Source organism: Rhea americana, unplaced genomic scaffold (assembly GCF_003343005.1).
Source record: "Rhea americana isolate MKP2758 unplaced genomic scaffold, rheAme1 scaffold_108, whole genome shotgun sequence".
NCBI classification, from domain to species: domain Eukaryota; kingdom Metazoa; phylum Chordata; class Aves; order Rheiformes; family Rheidae; genus Rhea; species Rhea americana.
In genome coordinates, this window is record NW_028185128.1 from 2,431,905 (window position 1) to 2,452,517 (window position 20,613).

General features: G+C 36.6%; 1 protein-coding gene across 2 annotated transcripts in view; it reads right to left on the reverse strand.

Annotated features, from left to right (window-relative positions):
• Positions 1 to 1,131: 1,131 nt before the first annotated feature.
• Positions 1,132 to 20,613, reverse strand: part of PPIL4 (peptidylprolyl isomerase like 4) — a 20,186-nt gene continuing 704 nt past the window's right edge. Inside the window, exons 2-13 of one of the 2 annotated variants that reach the window (XM_085310675.1) lie at positions 20,204 to 20,271; positions 20,052 to 20,116; positions 18,518 to 18,635; positions 16,423 to 16,565; positions 15,590 to 15,686; positions 14,036 to 14,152; positions 11,956 to 12,080; positions 9,493 to 9,559; positions 8,482 to 8,593; positions 6,821 to 6,917; positions 6,228 to 6,366; positions 1,132 to 1,566 (exon numbers count right to left, since the gene is read on the reverse strand). In XM_085310675.1, coding sequence (XP_085166801.1) covers positions 1,342 to 1,566; positions 6,228 to 6,366; positions 6,821 to 6,917; positions 8,482 to 8,593; positions 9,493 to 9,559; positions 11,956 to 12,080; positions 14,036 to 14,152; positions 15,590 to 15,686; positions 16,423 to 16,565; positions 18,518 to 18,635; positions 20,052 to 20,116; positions 20,204 to 20,271 — 1,373 coding nt within the window. In that variant the 3' untranslated portion in view covers positions 1,132 to 1,341. The remainder of the gene's footprint in view (positions 1,567 to 6,227; positions 6,367 to 6,820; positions 6,918 to 8,481; positions 8,594 to 9,492; positions 9,560 to 11,955; positions 12,081 to 14,035; positions 14,153 to 15,589; positions 15,687 to 16,422; positions 16,566 to 18,517; positions 18,636 to 20,051; positions 20,117 to 20,203; positions 20,272 to 20,613) is intronic. The other variant, XM_085310684.1, reaches the window with a different exon arrangement.

The following is a 20,613-nucleotide window of genomic DNA, read 5'->3' on the forward strand; positions in this document are numbered from 1 at the left end:
TCTCCTTCCAGGAGAGGGGCTCTGAACTCTTGCTCAGACTCTCCAAGCAATGTCCAGGCCTTTGCTAGTCCCCAGTGGCATATAATCATTTCCTCAGGATCTAGTTATGGAAATTCTGAATTTCTAATTCCATGATCTAAAGCACACAAAAATTAGAAAAGAGAAATTCAGCAAAGGCAGCTTCTTAAGTCAGGTATACTTAATCTTTAAAAAAACAGACAGGTAAGAGATTTCAGAAAAGTGCATTCCTGTACACAATGCCCTGAAGTGTCCTTGCTCAGTTCTAGTCTGAATATTCCAGGCACCTAGCTTGACCTGCTTGGTCAGAGTTTTCTGCCATGGGGCAAACAGCTTCTTTTGTTCCTTTAGCACCAGCCTTCCTGTAGAAGAGAGATCTTAATCAGAAGTTCAACCTCTACAGACAATCCATTGAAACATACTAGCCAAGTCAAGTGGAACTGCTACTGGCTGACAAAGGCCGAGTAATTTGGTAGTGACTCTTCTGGCTGCCTAGCATTTTAGATTTAGTCATTGTACTGCAGACCAAGTTCCAAATGACTGGTATCAAGCTCTAAAACTTCACTGAAACATTTCTACAACAGAACCAGACGCTACAGCAATACTACAGCAAAAATACCATCACAGAAGAAAAATTAAATTCTTTCACCAAATCAGACTGCCTTCAAGTAGCAATAGGCTTCATGGAGGAGAAAACAAATACTGTTCTTCCTCAGCCTCCCCTCCCCTCATATCAATGTAAAAAGATCTCCTATCCTCCTCTGGAGAGAAAGAGACCATACACATTCTTAAAATGTATGTACATACAATAATGCTATTTAAATTACTATGTAATTGAGTATTCATGTACAAATGGTATCAGCCAACTTTTTGGAGCAAGTCTGCACAAGACATTTCTGCCCCCCCAATTCTTTCATCACACTTTTTACCATATCATCTGAAAAGTGCTAGAGGATATATGTGATGTAACGGGGAATCTCAACACCTCTTCGTAGACAGGATGTATGCCCTGCAATTCTTTCAGTGGAAAAGGACAATTCACTTGATCATGTATGCTCATATTTCCAAAAAGCTTTAGATGATGATGATGTTCCTTATSAAAGACTCAAACCATTTCACCAACATGAAATACTTTATTGAGATGATCATTTGAGAATCAAGCATTCCTTCAACAGTCGTACACTGGGCATTCATAGTCATAAGGCCACACTACTAATAGAATGTAACTGTTTTGATCCAGCACTCACACATTCATCTGATAGCACATTGGAAATGCAGGAAAAAACAGTGCTGTAGCTCCCCTCTGCATCTTTTCTTCCTCTTTCAGCTATACTTGGACCTCTCTTTGTCTTTTGATTTCTTAGGACTTCTGCTTCTGTCTGTCTTTTTATCCCAGTCTCTTACTCGGAAATCTTCTTTGTATTTGTCTTTATGTTTGCTGGAARTGTAATGTCTCTCTTCAGATCGGCTGCGACTACGATGCCTGTCTTTCTTCTCACTCTTTTTCTTCTCTCTACAGTGTTCTCCTTCATATTTTCGATCTGCATCCTGTTAAAGGAATTGGATGGATATGCAGTTACAGACAAAAGGGGAATGCAGAAGACTGACTAAATGTGTCAGAGCAGAATGGGTTTACTCTGGAGAGAAATTAAGATCATGTAATAAAGATGTTGCTGCTAGTAGAAAACATACTTAACGCAATAGTTCAGTGGTACAAAACTAATGAGACAGTGTATTAACAAATGAAGGAAAGACAGCTTAATAGCTCAGATAATCTTGTTCCAGTGTGATGTTTCACTATGATATAGTGCATACTAGAATGACTATGTGGAGACACCAACACTCATATAGGCCACAGTGTCATTGCAGTTTAAACAGTAAAAATATCGTTTAAAAGGACCATTTAAAAAGTTGCCATTCCATCTGGACAGTCAAGGAACCAAAAAGATTTCAATATTATTTTCTTAATACACATCACTGAGCTTTAACGTGCATGAACTCCCAACATTTTTAAGCACTGCTAAAAAATATTTTATCATTCAACTAAGACGTTATATAGACACAAATAGAGGGCTTCAGAATCCTACAGAAAGATTCATGTCCAGCTTGCTATTCAGAATCCATCAGACAGTTTCATCTTGAATGTACAATCACTTTAAAGCTTGGTATCACTATATGCCCTAATCGATACATACCATCTTTGGGAGTGTTTTAACAAAAACTCTATTAAATGCATAGAAATCACTATGAACTTCATCTGCATTAAATTATATAGTATTTCTTCCTCAGCTTCAGATAAAATTCTTGTTTTTCTAAATATACTTGTGGCATTGGTACTCCCATTTGCATAGCTGAAACACACTGCATGCACAAACAAGCAAGTTTTATTTATTCAAAAGAAGTGTGAAAATCCTACTCCAAATAGAGCTTTTAACCAAAAAAGCAGAGATTATCATGATTCCCATAGAACCATTCCAACCATTAAGGTTGGAAGGGACCCCTGGAGATCATCTAGTCCAACTCCCTGCATCCAGGCAGGCCTTGAATATCTTCAGCAGTGGTGGAGACTCCACAACCTCTTTGTGCAACCTGTTCCAGTGCTCTGTCACTCTCACAGTGAAGAAATACTCAAATACTACAGGTCAGATAAGCAAACAAACTCCTAGGACCAAACACAAAAAAAATCATAGATTTGRTATTTATCTACATAACCAAAAATTTCTCCTACTGCTGAGTACAGTAATGAAATTGAATCTCTTATGCCCTGGGTCAGAAACATGCTATTTCCCATTGGAAGAGGAAGATTCCTACTTGAAAATAGGTTCTCTCTCAATGCTAAAGTTCTGATTTTTCAGTCCAGAATCACTGCTTCTTACCAGTTAATGAATAATTGATGATCACCTCAATTCTTAATCCAGCACTGTGCTGGTGAACACACAGGAGGAAAGAAATAAGAGAAGGGGGTAAGACAGTTCTCTGAAAGTTCACGGCTGGCTTAGCGAAAAGCAGTTACTTTTTAAAAAGCACTTGCAGGTGCACAACTGCTGCAAATCAGGTAGAAGTACCACCACTACACAAGTGGAATGAATACACCACCTCTACATACACTGAACACGCTAGTTAAAGGTTTAAAGGAGCAAACAAACAGACAGTCTTTTCAGGAGGAGGGTTTTGATCAATATGACCTTCAACGTAAAGAGAACAGTGTCCAATAAGCAGTGAGAGCAGGAGATTCAAAACAGAAGAATATACATATATATGCATATACATATATATGTATTCAATGATTTTGGCATATATCTATCTACCTATCTATCTATATATACACACACATATATATATATATATATATATATGCGCCAAAAACTAACTACAGAAAACCCAAAGTCAGCAAGACCCTAAGACTAACAAAAGCCCCCTGGAAAAGCTATACCCCTCTAAAAATCCAGCTATCTTAAGAAAATCCAGGGAACCAAAATACAGAACTAGAACGGGAAAAATGTCATAATACAGATTTCAAAGAGCTGCACGACTAGTATTCAAAATATTCTGGCAAATCCAATTCAGAAACTTACACAGTAGTGCAACCTCTTGCTCCAGACCCACATCCTGTTACCCACTAAAAGCAAGTCACAACACCCTAGCTCTTCTCTACTCTCTGGAATCAAGTCAAGCAGCACAAGAGTCAAAAATAAATTCTTAAACTTCAACACAGAGGCTGAAGAGTCAGGAAATTGATGTCAGACTAAGAAAAGAATGAGTCAAAATATACTGAACTAAAAGAAAAAATAAAACAATAAGAGAACAGAAAAACAACTCCACATCACGGAAACTGTTTGGAGAATAAAACCCCCTTTTCTTCAGTCATAGCTGAAGCAGGTAGTACCAACTGCGGTTTCAGTTGCCAGAACTTCCCATTTTAAGACCTTGTTCTCTGTTAGCTAAGAACTCTGCCATGCAATGGACTAAGGATGGAAGTTCAGCTACGAAGCATAGCCAGGGTGGCCTTTGGCAACTGCAGTGGGTTTTGATGTTGTTTTAAAGTTTTTATATCAAATAACACTATTTTGAAAATATTAAAAGGGGAACACTTGGCCTCCGCTAAAAATGCTGCCTTTCATCAGAAAGTTTCCATTCAATTATGCTTTGTGATGACTTCAGCATTCACACTGAACATACCCTGCCTCAAGGTATACCCTCCTTCTAAGATTCCCATAAGAGCTCCCCAGATTCTGACCAAATTATAAATCCTGAGAGTGACAGAGCGAGACTGATCAATTGATTTTTATAAACGCTAGTCAGGACTTGGCAGCTAAGTTGCCTGCAGATTTCATCTGGCAAGGGCCATGCCAAGTCACTTACTAGTTCCCTAAACCAAACTGAGTACATACTGCTACCACAAACTCATGAGAATGTGCAAGTGCAGAAGCAGAGAAAGATTCTTCTTAGATATTTCTTTTGCCGGTTCCAAGAGGGAGCTTGGCTGCTCATCATTAGAGAAGAGAAGTAAGTCTCCACCTGTGATCTTGGGCATAAAGAGAAAAAAGTTCCATTTACCCTGGAACATGTAAAGGTGAGTAAGAGAGTAAAGAAGCAGTAAAGAGGAACATACCAGAATACACCAACAGTAAATGACAGGCACAAGTCCCAAGAGGAAAAGGTGAATAGTAAAATGTACAAAAAGGGAGCATAGTCAGGCACTAGGAAATACTCTCTTGGTGATTTTTCCAGGATCTAGATGAATGTTCTAGTTTCATATTTTTGCAACATGAAATCTACTGCTAATGTGTCTCACAGTCCCCTTGTAATGACTAGAACATACAGAGGATAACAGCCTCTTGCTGCCAGCACTTCTTATATCACCTACAGAGGAAGAGACATCTGAATAATATAAGTGTTCTCTGCTGATAAAAGAGGACAAATCAGTTCCACATGCGGAATTCTGAATCATTAAGAACAGAGACTACACCCAGAAGTACCTGCTGTAAGAATGTTAAAAAAACTGCAACGTCAAGCAGCCAGAAAGACAGAAGAAAGTTTCAAACCTCCTTAATTCAGACATCTTGCACATATGTGCTATGATGCAGACTTTAACTACCTGAACAGGTATTCTCCTTCCACCTAAACGTTCACATCTGAACCACTTTACAAGCAACAACAGTACTTTGAGCAGCAACAAGAATTACATTATAAACAAGCAACAGGGCTCACTGGTGGCACTGAAACAAAAATAGTTGTTACTGTGCATGGGAAGTTGGTTTTTAGCATCACTGCAAGAAGTGATGAAATGGAACAACAGAATCACTGTTGATCACTCTGTATTCAGTGCTGAAAGCAGCACTCAAAGCTAATACCAAGAAGATTTTTAGTGCAGCTGGAACCTTATCAGTTTCTGGAAAGTTGTCAGAAGACAGTTCTATTCTCGTCCATAACCAAGGCTTGTATCATTAAAATATTGGATTTTTTTTCCTTCCTGCTTAGCTTCGTTCTCCCTAATGCTCAAGTTTCAACAGTAGTTAAGCTTCCACTTTATCACTGGAGGAATTCTATTCCCATAAAATATCAACATCTTGACTATCTCAGGTTCACAGGAACTTGAAAACCCTGACCTAACAGGCTGCAATGGAAGAAATGAATGACAAAACTACTGCTTTCTGCTGATCTCCCTCACAGCCCCAATCCTATACGCTGTATGTTTCAATAATACAGATGCAAGCAAACTGCATGCAGATTTTACACAAGCACTTCCAAAATTTCTAGCAAAAAAATAAACAAATAATACAAGTAAACTGTGTTTCTGATTTGACACTGGAGAGGGCCAGCACACATGGTTCTGGCAAGCAAATGAAAAATACTTTCCAGTCATGAAATACGATTAACTCCTGGTTTATGACTGGAAATATGTGAACAACAGGTTCAAAGTGCTGAAGATCTCCTACTTTATGAGACACTACATTGTCTCTTCAGGATGTTTCAACAAAAGGCCAGTCAGACACACCAAGCTTCAAAAGTCCAGGAAGATTTGGACAACCTCCTCCACAATAAGATAATGACACCAGCCTTTTGTACATTTACAATTGTTGTATTTTACAGGACTTTGCATACAAGGTTCTCAGTTCATAATTAGATTGTTTTTTCTGATGCATCTTAATATCAGAACAATGAACTGGTATGAAGTTTAAATCACTAATGCAAGAAGAGATGAGTACCTTAGATTTTTTGGTCCTCTTGTCATCCTCTTCATCTTCAGAGTGGTGGTGCTTTTTCTTCTTTTGTTTTTTAGCCAAGTGTGAATGACTTGTTTCAGATTCTTCTGTTTCCTCATTCAGCACAAGGTCATACTTGGCACTGATAGTGTTAGTTAAGGACAGACCTATTACTTGATATCAATAAATATCAGAATACAAACATTCATGAAGCAAACAAGTACCCATTTATCAAACACGATGGTTTACCCAGACTTATTGGGTATGCAATTCAGTCAGAACAAGATAGTACACATTGAAAATATCAGATGTGCTAAAATAACTTAATTCTGTCCTGTCAAACAGGACAGTCAGGCCACAACTCACCTTTCTAAAAACCTGTGCATCCTGGAACATGTTACAGCTTTCTCTTCTCTCAAAACCACCACAGGCCAAGTAGGATCACATAGCATGATTTAGTCACTGATTTAGTCTGACTTTTTGCAGCAGATCCCAAACACATCCATTTGGCAAGCTTTAAAAGTAAGAAGTCTTTTCTAGGCTGTTTTCACAAACTCTACTTGGAGTAAAACACACCTCTGACCAGAAAAGGATACTCTTGCCTTGGTTTTACCTTCTCTTTCAGAGCAAGTTTTGAAGGTTTGCCACGTTCCTTTTCATACTCTTTGAAATCATCCTTGGTATACTGCCCACCTGTCCAGAGAAAAATAAATTCAATTTCATTCCATCTCAAAAAGCAATGAAAAAACCATACCTATCAGCAAGTTTTACTTATAAATTGAAGGGCTCTTCTTAACYTCAGAGGGAGTCATAGAAGGATACAGTTCCAGAAACATTAACATTTGGGTAACAGAGAAAAAGGGAAGTCGCATCACTCTGTCTTTCTCTGTTTGCAGTCACATTAAACAAGCTGACTTTCTCCTCACTCATGCCCAGTGCAGACAAAGCAGGAACAGGATCACACTGATCACAACTGTTTTTGTCTTACTTTGATTGCAGGTCCTACGTTAAGCTACTCAAAATTCTGTTACTGTGAATGTCTACAGTTTATTTTCATTATTAAATGAGTTTTTGCTCTGGGCCGCTCTAAGGGAAACTTCTGAGACAGCCATAGTTTTCTATGTGAATTCTTAAGCTATCAAAAATGCTTGTCTTGATTTAAAGAGAGGTATGATAGATTTCATTTTCCATATGTTCACTTGAAAATATGAGCTCACTGATTAATATACTATTCTGTAACAACCTGCTGCCATCTAATGGTGACAGTTAAACTGCAGTATTAAGTAGCAAGGTGAGGAGCAAACAGCTACTGTACAGGGAAGAACAATACTTCCCCTAGGTAATTTTTTTGTGTCAGGTAAGCACAACAAAGTAACAATACAGTTAGCTTTCCAATATTTATAACAATACAGGCTTAAGTTATCCCAGATAAAGAAAAAAATTCCATTTATACAATTAATACAGGATGCATTGCATAGCATGGTACAGATCACAGCATTAGCTCAGTGCTGTGCAGGGCAAATTCTAGCATCTAAGTGTCTGTAGCTGGTATCAAATCCAGGGAAACCGTCTGCAGACAGCTGAAGGCTGCTTACATTCCTAAAGACACACTAGAACATCATCACTGCAGCATGCAGTCACCTCTTCCAGTCCATTTTCTCCTCAAATCTCAAACTGAAAAAACAATGTGCCCACCTATCCTATTGTCCTTCTCCTCCCAAAATATCCTCTAACATCTGGAGGTGGATTTTATAGCATACAGCCTGCTAAGCAACATGCTTGACCCATAGGAGATGGCAGGGGAGAGGGGGAGGAGAAGGAATCTTTGTCCTGAATATTCAGTTTCTTCTGAATACAACTGTCATGCAGTGAGCAATGAAAAGAAGCTAGACATGAACAACACACTGCCATTTTATGTTGCTAGTAAATAACATACAAAAAGATCACTTTTAAAGCTTGAGACAGGAACAAATGATTTACCTGCAAAAATAGATCTGGTAAAAGAGCAGCCCATAGTAATGTAATGAAATTATAACAGCAGTAAACTCTTCTTCTCTTTCTTACGGAACAAATGCAAAGAAAAGCTAGCAACCTTGGGGCTCTGGTGTTTTACATTGCCAGGAAAATTTATACCCCTAAAGAAGAGATGATGTAAGCTCATAATAATTGCTTCTGTTTATGTAACACCCATAGTTTAGAAGTCACGGCTTATTAAATTATGAGGGCCAAAGAATCAAAGGATGAAAAGTGTACCTACCTTTTCCTTTCCACTTAATCTTTGCAACAGACTGGCTAAAATCCACATGTATCCGCCTGTCATCTATTAGCACATTATCCATTTTGAAGTAGGCTTTCTCGCAATCTTCCTCCTGATGTTGACATTTCCAGAAAAATTTGAGTCATGAGTATTTCATAGGAATATTCATTAAAGAGCTCAAATCCAGATTCAACTGCTTAATGGCATAATTTTCTAAATTTACGTTCCATAAAACATTTTTCTAAAATTGCCTATATCACAGCAGTTCTTACTCTATGCCATTAAAAAGATAAGACTTTGTGTTTTGTCCCAAAGTAAGTATTTCAAATTTAATTTCTACATTTTTCTACTTTAAGAATTTGTCAATCCAACTATAATGTGTTTGACAAACAGATGCACTGAAACACAGGAAAAAAGGACAATAGTTTAATGCAAGCTCCATTTTAAGYATACAAGTACGTTAATGAAAAGTAATCTCAAACTTTCACTTTTTCTAGTTTTCCTCATAGATTAGAGACTAGCAAACCTAGACAAGAAGCTATATACTCTCAAGAGAATTTGTACCATCAATTATATTCTAAAAGTAGTACATTYATAAAGCGCAGATCATTTAAGTCCATATAGATGTCTACATTACTGTGCCCTATCTACCTTCTTTTATACTCCCTGATCTCTTTATGGAGCCTGCCTCCCTTTTCTCTTATCAATCCCTTCTTTAGTTGTCCAAAAATCCTGACGTGCTTGGGGTGGGGGTGGGGGAACCTGTTCCACTCCACTAATTCCAGTACAACTTAAGCATATACTTATTTTACTTAAACATCTACCTGATTTATGACCAGCAACTTCTGTGACTAAGTCACTAAGCGAAAACATTAACCATCTCACATTTGAAGATTTCATTGTTCTTCCCTAATGGAAGTAAATTGCAAATGAACTTCTATAAGCTGAATCTAGATTCCTAAAAACCATAGACAGCATTGCTAAAACCAGTAGTATGCCTAATAATTGTACCTTTTCAAACTCAATGAAAGCATAACAAAGAGATTCACCAGTCTTCCAGTCTCGGATTACTTCACAGCTGAAAAATTGGCATAAAATGAAAATGTCAGTGCGTTTGGCTCCAAAAAAAAATGCAGGATAGCAAGAATTGTTTGAACAAGAGTGTAACAGCAGAAAAAAAACAGTAGAAAATACCTCAAAGGTATTATTAATACTTGATCCTGAGACATCTAATGACCTGGGTAGTCTCTGTACAGAAATAAAACGGATGTGAGATCACTTGAGTGAGTAGTAATTGCACTTATTCATAGGTGATTAACATGGACTGTAGAACTGGGGATGAATTTCTGATTAATGAAATAAGATTTGGTTTCCAGCGTTCCTGTCTTTTTTTTTTTTTTTTTTTTTTTTGCACTTCATTAATGCAAGACCAAACAAACTTCACATTCTGGTATTTCAGTCATCTTCATTAAAGTTTAAACAGGCATCACATGACAAACTTCTCCCCTTGGCAGGCACCTCCTTAGCATCCACCTTCTTATCAGGCAGTTCACTGGGCAAAACCAAGAATCCTACAGTACTGGACCAGCAGACACAAAATAGAAGTGACAGTATTGCCTCAGTATTACCAAACTTCATGTAACATGATAATTCTGACTGCACTATGTTGAGGGAGGTCAAACAGACAACAACAGCAAGAAATGCAGTATTAATGTGAAACTTCAACCTTCCCCATGTGTACTGAGCATCTAGCACATTAGGACCTAATACACAGAACAACTGATGATCAAGATAAAAAAAGACGACAAGCCTATTCAAAGAAGCATCATGAATTTTTTGCATTAGTCATTACTGAGGAAGAAGCTCAAAGAATCCTGCGCTGCTACCCTTTTCGGGGGAATCCTTCAGAGGATCTGTCTGAAACTGCAGTAACTGTAGAAGAGGTTATTGAACAAACCAATAGACAAAAAAAAAAGTGCAAAAAAATCTCTAGGACATCCAGAACAAATCCCAGAGCTCTAAAGAAACTCAAAAATGAAACAGAATCACTAATTCTGATATAACTTCTTGCTTATGATACTAGGATGGAGGACAGGAGGATGGCAAATAAAATGTCAAATCCCTCACCCTCAACAAATCTAGTGAAGGATTTGAGAGCCTACAGGCCTGTATTCCTATTGCGTTCACTTCACAACTTGGTAGAAAAATCAACACAGAACACAGAGCGGGCACCTGAATAAACAGGACTTATTAAGATCAAGACAGTTTTGCACTGAGCAGTCCTGCCATGTAAAACTTAACTGGAGTTCTTTCAAAGGGTCAGTATGGTTATGCTTAATGGTGATCCATTTGATGCAGTCTGTTGAAAATCTCCAGAAATTCTAATAAACTCCTGCACCAAAGGCTTTTAGGGAAACTAAACAGCCATAACATAAGAAAGATCTCTGCATTGATAAGAAAACACGTGAAAGAAAGTAAGAGTAAATAGGCAGTTCTCACTGAGAAAGGAAAGATAATCTTGTTAAAGATGGTAAAGAGTGAGAAAACTTGCAGAAACCTGTTAGAGGACCAATTGTGCAGTAAAGTAGCAAATGAAAAAACCTTAACTGCGCATGTGAACCAACAGATTCTGAGCTGGCAGTTACCATTCAAGAGTAAGAGTCTAAAATTCATAAAAGTTTTATGAAAATATCATTTTGATAACAATGCAGGTTAAAAAACTTTTAATTATTCCTAGAACTTTAAATTAAGAGTTGAGAACAAAGCAGATACCAAGATGCCATTTAAATCTGTAACTCCTTTAATATTGTGTGCTGCTCTGGTCCTCTCATCTCACAATGAACACAGAACGCCAGGAAAAGGTTAAGAAAATGAAACAAACGTATACAAAAAAATCTCCACAGAGCTTGATTATGTAAGCCACTGCCCTTATTCAGAAAAAAAGATGATTTCAGGGTATATGATAGAGTGGTGTTTGTCYTTTGATATCAGAATTGAGGGAAATCAACTGAAACTAACAGGAACCAAGTTCAAACAAGAAGAGGAAGCAGGCACAGGGAACATCTTAACAGTGAGTGTTCTGGATGCTAGAAGCTTCTATCACCTCAAGGGAAAACTTGATAAATTCTCATAGAAGAAAAATTCCCAGAGACCATACCTAGCTCATGAAGTCTTTGAGCTGGAAACAACTGGAAGAAGGCAGAGAAAAAGAGAGCTGTGAAGAGTATTGTAGATGCTTTTCCTCTTCATATGCTTCCCTAGACTTTCATTTACAGCTACTGCTGCAGACACAACACTTGGCTAGCTGACTGACTTCAACAGTTACCACTGTTGTGATCTTGTAAATACATGGGGGCAGGGGATAATTCTCCAGACACACCAGAATACTGCTCAGCAGCCACACCTAAACAAACCAATAGAAATCAAGTTCAGTTTCAACATAGAAAATTTCTTTTTTTAGGTTAAAATAATTACCTTTTAATGGGACCAAATCGCGAAAATATTATCTCTAGGTCTTCATCTGTGGTCACAGGATTCAGTTTACAAACAAACAGTACATTTTCTGGTGGCTTAACCTCTGCATCTGGTAAGTCTCCCACCTGTGGCATACATAAAGTGGCACCATTTCACTTCTGCATAAAGTTTTCTAAGTTTTATTGCCAAAAACACATTGGCAATGTGTCTTTTGGATAGCCTCAGATACATTCCTATCACAAAATAGTAGAAATTAACAAAATATTTTTCCCACTCCAAGGTCAAAAAAAAAGGTATTTCCTTTAGCACCTAATACAATTCCATCACTGATTTCAAGATAGTCACAAATATTTTCTACTTTACTTTCTCTGTTCATAAAATAGTAATACTTGGTTCTAATTGCTGTAAAGCTTAGTCTTTTTTTGTTAGAGCAAAAGGTGAAAATAAAGGTACTTTTGGAGACACTAGAATGAATAAAATTAAGTGAATGACCAATTTTTACAGTCACAGAAAAACACTTCATAATTGTTTGCATACTTTTCTGCAATGAACAGATATTCTGTCTCTCTAAAAATAAAAATGTGCTGCACCTGTTCCTCAGTGCCTACCTCTACTTAAAGAAAATCCATGCTTCCTTGAACTGTCAACAGCTATCCTGAATTTTAGCTTATTCCAGCTTGATAAGGTTGAGAAGTTACAATCACATAACATTGTTCAGGGATACACAGAAGACAGAAAGCATTCATGCCGACTAGGAGACAATTTTTATTTGTAAGATATAAAACTGATGTTTGTATTCTCTGGTAAAAATCCCCATCCTGAACTAGCAGGCTACATTTAAGAGGACATACATAACAGACCTGGTGTGAAACATTAGCACTTCTTTATGAAACCCAAATAAAGGACAAGTGGTATCAATTTGTCTCAATCTTTTGGCTAATATGCTAATAAAAAGGTAACATACGTTAATTTGATATTGGAAAGAAGCAAAATAACACAAGTGAGAAAATGGATTCCAGCAAAAGAGCATATATAGGATTTTAAGCACATGGTATTTTCAGAGACATTTACTGTTTTGACAAAAGACAGTGAAACAACTAGTTTAGCAGTAAAATTAATGGTTTACTATTTTTTTCATTGTCTCCAGCTTATATAACACTGCTCCCTGTTGCATACTACCCAGAAATACTCACTGAAAATGACTGAAGTGTCACATAACCCACTCACATTTTTCTTCAACCTTAACTTTATCCTGTGATCAGAAGATCAGAAGTCAAACKGGTGCTGCAAAGCAAGTGTCCACACGTGCAGATCTTCTGCAACACTGTGACCACATTCTGGAATCACCTTGAGAATACACCTTACACAGAACTGCTTACCACCCACTTGAATTTGGTAACTCTACAGAAACGTGACAGATTCGTTCATCTTTCAAGAAGCTTAACATTTTTGGTTTTTTAGTGGACTTTGAAATCTGTACATTTTTTTTTTTTTTTTGCTGCATGTATTTTAAAACTGCTGGAAGCTACCAAACATTTCACTACTGGAAGGAACAGCACAATGTTAACCAATGTCAAATCAATGTCAATTCCTTCAGAAGGAAGACAGACATTACATACATATATATGTATATATATCTATGTATATATATGAATAATACAATAWCAGTGTAACTACTTATACTGGGAAAAAAGCTATCTAAAGTTAGCTCAACTCTCCTGCACATGCCAAACCTTTATTCAGTAGCATATTATATATGTTGGTTTTATAAACAAATGCATTTCTATTAAGTTTTTATAAAGCCTCCACTGGTCTATTTTTAATTCTGGCTTTGAAAATGTCACTGTTTTTATCATAAAACAATCTCCCAACAACAAAGATCAAGTGCTCATGCTAATTCTTTTCATTATATCACAAACATTAAATAGCACAGATTCTGAGCCATGACATCATTAGGTAAGATGAACACTTGTCTTGAACTGCTAAAGTATGCATCCTCCTAGATATGTTAATATATAACATGCAAATACATGTACAAACACAAAAATAACATCTAAAAAGTAAATATAGAGATGTTCACCATTTCCAGAAGAATGGCACGAGTTTTTGCTTCTTTTTCTGCCTGAAATTCTTCTATTTCCTCTGCAGACCGTCCTTTCAAGTCATCGATTTCTTCATCTGCCCCTATTCTGCCACTCTGAAAATATTGGGGGGGGGGGGAGGAAGGATAATACTCAGTCACAGCCAAAAAAATTCTTTGAGTTTCCAAATCTTTCTCTAGTTTCTCCCCTACCCCAGGCATGAAAATTGCTTTGACATTGTATCATGGGTTTCTATTCTGAAGAATAGAAAGAAGAGAAAAGAAAATAGAAGAGAAAGAAATAGACAAAAATGGACAATAGAAAAACAGAATAGAAGAGAAAGAAAAGACACCATCCTCGTGAATTTCAGGCACCATYGATTTGAACTACATTCCATTATTCTCAATTTTTTTACACTCCCATCTCATACTTAACATGCCACCACAAGTGTCAACTAATTTCTGCTCTAGACAGCTTGCCCAAGAAGTTAAAATAAGAAATGCTGTGAAAGTCTGTTGTCTAATAAGACTCAAACACTAAACAGAGGACATTACAATAATAATTTTATTTTTACATGGCCACATCCAGGCAGTACTTCAGGGTTAAGTCTTTCTCCTCATCAGCATCTCCATAGTACTACCTTACTTACAAGTATTTCTATATCAAAAGCCATATCCTCAGACAAGGGCAGGGGGAAGGGAATAAGTGTAAAGCATTCAAATGTTTGCCCAGTTGGCCGTGGGTTATTAAATTCCTTACACAGTTTAATGGGTCTAGGGGTACATTAGAGATTAACTAGAGTGCAGATGTACCAAGAAAGCTCTAGTCCAATCTTATAAATAACTATTATCTATTATTTTTTTAAAAAAAGAACTATCTAGTCAATTTATTCATTCACTGAAATAGCTGTTCCCATACAAGGAGGTAATTTCACACAGCAGCTTCCATAACTATGTACAATGAGTAAGTTCAGAATAACTACAAATAGATTTTTAGCAACTCATTCTGGCTGAACAAATAAGCCACAACACCATGTATACTTGCAGATGTAATTCAAAGAATTACTTACACTGGAAACACAGATTATTGCTATTTCTCTTAAATGAGAAATACTCTAAAAAATTCGTATTAAAAAAATAAAGTAATTTTGGATTCTTCCAGAAGAACATACAGAAAAATAGTTAAGGCCAAAAGGTTAACATTCTGAATGACAGCTTTACTGTTCTGTAATTAGAAAAGTAAAATATGGCTTTCCAACCTAACTGCACCACAGGTGCACCTCTCACCAGGGAGAGCACCTAAGTCTTTTTTTATTCTTTTCCTCAAAGATTGAACAGCTGCATTTGAATAAGAACAGTAATAGCCCCAAATAACACACAACATTTTAACACTGCACTAAAAAACGTAGAGTTCCTTTAGAATACGGATTTCATTGATAAGGAATTAAAGACAGGATTCTTGTTTTGAGTAAGTCTGTGATGGCCATTAACAAGCACCTGTTTATTTAGTTCTTTTTGCTAAGTTTTCTCCAAGAAGCTATCAAAAACACTCACATCTAGCTGYTCCTTAGTAGGTTCTGGTGAACGATCAGGAATAGACAAGCCAGGTGGATCTTCAAACGGATCATCTAAAATTACCGTATGATTTATCCTAATAGAAAGCAGAATTAGGACCAGTATCAGACATGCATAGACAAAACTTGTCTTTTACACAATAACAGTAAACCAGCCCTGCTGATCYTCAGTTACTCCCCACATGGCCAAACATACTGCATGCTTGTAAATACTAACACTGATGCTTCTGGAAAGCCAATACAGGCACATACAAAGGCTTCCATAAGATAAAAGGCTAGTTTTTATTAGTTGCTTATTTTTATATAGCTATTTCTAGACTAACACATAATCTAATGAAATTTAATATGAAGTAATAATTTCACTCATTGCTTTCATCTAACTCCCCATCCCAGAAAATATAACAAAATGGCATAGAGAACTACAGCAATTATTTTGGTCATACTAGCTTATAATTCAGGCTGGACAATAATTCTATCCCTGTTCCTGCAAGCTCATATAGGTCAGAAAGATTATGAAGATACAGAGCCCATTTGAATACACAGGCTTATGTACACACAAAGGTACAGATTTAGGCTCACAACTTTATTATAGAAGTCTGATATCAATTAATATAAGTTACTTTCAGAAGAAGACCCAAGTTCTCCTAAGATAGAATCATACACCATTTTATCAATAATACTGGGAAATAAAAGAGTATGCAGACTTTGTGCTAGTCATCAGACACTGATATATTAATTCAGTTTCCAAAATGATTAATGAATTTGTCAAATTATAATATGCTCTTGAAACAGAGATATTTAATGCAGTCATACCTGATATCTTGATATGGGAAAAAATCCTTATCCACAAAGGTTTCATTAATTGTCTTCAACACATCCATGCCTTCTGTTACTTCTCCAAATACAGTATGCACACCATCAAGATAATCCAGGTTTTCCCCTGTAGTAATAAGAAACTACAACAGAAGATAAAAATAAGAAGAGTAAATAAGAGAGTAAAAAAGAGTAAAATTCAGGCCTTGAGTTTTACCTTAGCAAAGATACTGCTGTCATTAAAACCAAAGGGAAAAATCTCTTCCTGACTTCTGTTGGAGAAGATTAGACTTCTTCCATCAGCTGTGATAACAGGGTAAGCTAACCTACAGTTCACAGACGTTGCCTCGGAAGGGGAGTCTCTCTCACTGTCCCTCACAAGTTTGCATAAGCTCAAGCTAATTGGACTCTTCTGTGAACAAACTTAACTCAGTAATATAGTAGAAAACAAGAGCAGCAGGGAGAAAAGCAGATCATTATAATCTGCCAGGTAGGTGAGCTGACTAAGATCAGGAAAGGATGTGACAAGCACCACAGCTGGTGAAAGGCAGGGGACAGAAAGAGGAAAGCTATTCCTCTCGGCAGCTGCAAGATGAGCTCAGACCTCCCTTCCCATGTTACCACAAACCTTCCTCTCCCAAAGTTTTCTACAGATTCACTGCTCAGCCTAACTCACTGATGGGTCAAGGCAAGTGCTAATGCCAGAGAGGAGCAGAGGACCCTAGYAGCATTGACTTATTTCAGCTTGAACTGAAATGTACTCTAATACAGTGTTCTACCTCCTCTTTAGACCCACTCAATGAGAGCAGCTTACACTTTCCCAGCAAAGCTTTGAAAATTCATACCATCTGAACATGTGAATCCAATGGATTCACATAAAAATTCATATCAATTTAACACTTGGCAGTAAATTAAGAATGGAGGASACTTGGTAATGAGTTAGGGATGGAGAAGCAGGTGTGCAAGAATAATAGATCATAACCATTGTATCTCCACACTTTACAATCTCATTGGAAATACCTCGCTCCTTGTTATCTGTGACACAATTAAGACTGGTTAGTGTAGTTTACATCAAACCAGCCTACATTATGCTTGTAAGACAGCTCTACATAATTCTTTAATGGGATTTTTGTTTCCAAAGAAAGAAGCTGCACTAATGTTTCTGGGAACTGCACTCATTCCCATATGCCTACATGCACACAAGCCAGCTGCATTCTGAGACATAAATACAAACATTATCAGAGCCTTCCCAAAAACCCTCAAACAATCAATTTTSCAAGTACAACGTAGAGAAGCAACAAAATTAATTCCACACTTTACAAGTTCTAGCTGGAAAAAAACACGGGCTTTTTTAAAAATCTTCCCTTTGATCACGGAAAAAAAAAAAACTTCTTTAAATTCAAACATACTTGATATCATATGTGAGGTATTTATATATATAAAAGGACAATGCATTTAAAATAATCATTTAGAAATATCATCATTCTATGAGGCTAGCTGCTTTAAATACCCCTACAGTAAAGGCTATGCGCACCTGATGCTAGAGACCAACACTTTTAAAAATTATTCTGCAACAGTACAGGGATAAAACCTTAAACGTACATTGTACCAGTCAAGGCACGCTTTTATGGAATCATACAGAGGAAAGTGGTATGATTTTGGTTTCCACATTGAGATGATATGATAACAAGATATTAAAAAAAAAATCTATGGTTCATTTTCATTTAACTACAGGTGCTTTTCCTGACTTTTCCATAGATAAGCAAAATCACAGAAAGGTGTTAACAGAAATAAAGAAACAAAGGAAAAAAAAATAAAGAGGGGAGAATTCTAACAAATACAATTAATAAAATTTAGGACAGAATTTTARCTTGAGCTTTTTAACTTTTTTCCATGTCTGTAATCAAATACTTATTGGCACCTGGAACTCTCTATAAACTATTTATCTACAGCCTTCTTTTTAAGTACATGCCTGTGAGCACAACACAAGATGATGTTATTGAAAAGACACTGTCATTCCTCTTTTGTAAATCTATGGAGTTTCCATTTTAGTTACTCATATTTGTACCAAGGCCTTCCAACACTGCATGCTGACCTGTGATCCATGCTGATCATTGCCATTGTTCACCATTGACACGGTTCCCTTTTTCTTGTGCTTAATTCTTGGCACTTTTTCTGCCTCAAAAAATCTAGCTTGATCACCATATAGTTTACTGAAAACATATATAATAAATATGTTATAAGGCAAAATAATTTTTAACAATTGACAGATAAACAAGTGCTGCAAAACAGTAAACAAAACATTTAAAATTTTCTGACATTGGTATTGGAATAAAACCTGAATTTATATTGCATCCATGCACAATTTTATAGACTGGTACCTTTATATACTTTACCTTATATTACAAACAAAACCAGAATTTCCTCTGAGGTCTCTAGAATTTCATAGACGGGTGTTGGGGTGGGTGTGTCCTTTTTTTTTGTTAGTGCAGTATATAACTAACAGTTTTCTAAGACAAGAGGCAAATACGTATTTTGATGAGTAGGTTCTGTCAAAATAAACTAATCTATAGTGTAAAAGAAGAGAAATAACTTACACTGCAAGTGTCTCTTTGAAAAGAAATTGAATACCATTAAATCTATGCATAATAAGTTCATCATGTGCACAGGGCTTCACATAGTAATCTAAAATATACAGAATAGGACAAGTTGTTTTTAGTTCTTGAAGTCTGATCCTGATCTCAACTCATTTTGTCTCACTTCATAATTAACAGAGGCATGACCAACACACACATTTGTCCAAATTTAATGAACTGTGTATTTTAAAGCCATTTTGCTAAAAATGTATAAGCATCTACGAAGAGAGAATTCCAATTAAAGTTTGCCTGTATCAGTTTTCTGTGTGGCGGAAGTGAGATTTCCATTCTTGCTAAACTCAGTGGTAACAAAAAGGTAGAAAAGTTATGTTGTCATTCTCCATACTAGCAGTAAAACAGAATCTGTGACTCTTTTGGAACACCATACTTCCCTACCTGCCATACCAATGAGCCTCAGAAGATGCGTCCAAGGTTTTACATTTACAATGTTATGCCAGACCTGACTTAATGAAAGYGTCCAACCTGAGCTACTGATCTCTATACACTGCATTGCCTAGTGCTTGATAAAATGAACTCAGTATCTAGGGCAACAAAGTTATTCTCTTGCGTACAAAGGAATTTAAACACAGCTTCTCAGTTTCTCTCCCTCACAATTAAATACATTTTGTGACAAAAAACAAAAGTAATAAATTGAGAGTGTTTTGCCTTCCACAAAGCAGTCAGCTATGACACTTATCKTACAAAACCAAACCAAACCTGTAAATAAACAGAAAAACAATGTACAACTTTCTATATTTTCACTTCCAATGTCAGAGATGGCATACTGCCCCTCTCCCCGCTAAACTGTGAGAGCCAAAGACTGTGTAAGAATTAAAGGTATATTGCTAGAAAAGCTGAAGAAGCTTTTGCATCAATATTTTTACTTCCCATCAGTAAGTCTGCCAAGAAATAGCTGAAAACAACCGAAGTGGGAGCCTTATTCTCCTGTATGACTTCTCTGTCAGTTACATAACACAAACATGCTTTACTCACCAAAATACGGATTCCCCTCCACGGCCAGTTCCCATGGGGTCACCAGTTTGTATAATAAAATCCCTCTATCACAAAGCAGAACACACAAGATACTGATTTCCTGTTTATAAATTTAAACCAAAAAATATATATACATAACCTTAAGCACTCACCTGTACATTATAAATAAGGCAATAGTTGTAATACTTGATTTTGCAGAGCTTCAGAAAATTCAAACAAGCTGTAAGAAACCATACTGACATTTACTAAAGAAACCCCTAGATAAAACAGATATACAATTAAATGYTTACAAAGGAGTTTTCTGAGTAGGCTGTGCTGGAGTTCATCAACATATGATCTATAAATCTGTCTCAGAGATGCTGTAAGGGAAGGTAACATTTCTTCCTCTTATAAAGTCTATCTCCAATTCAGAGAACCCTAAAGACTGCTTGTTCTACAGAATTGCACATTTCTTCTCCCCATTCTCATTCTAAACACCTAAAACAACAGGTCATTATTGCCTTTCAGTTTTGAATATATTGCATTTACTTATTTTTCAGAATAAAACTGTGTACTGCCTTTA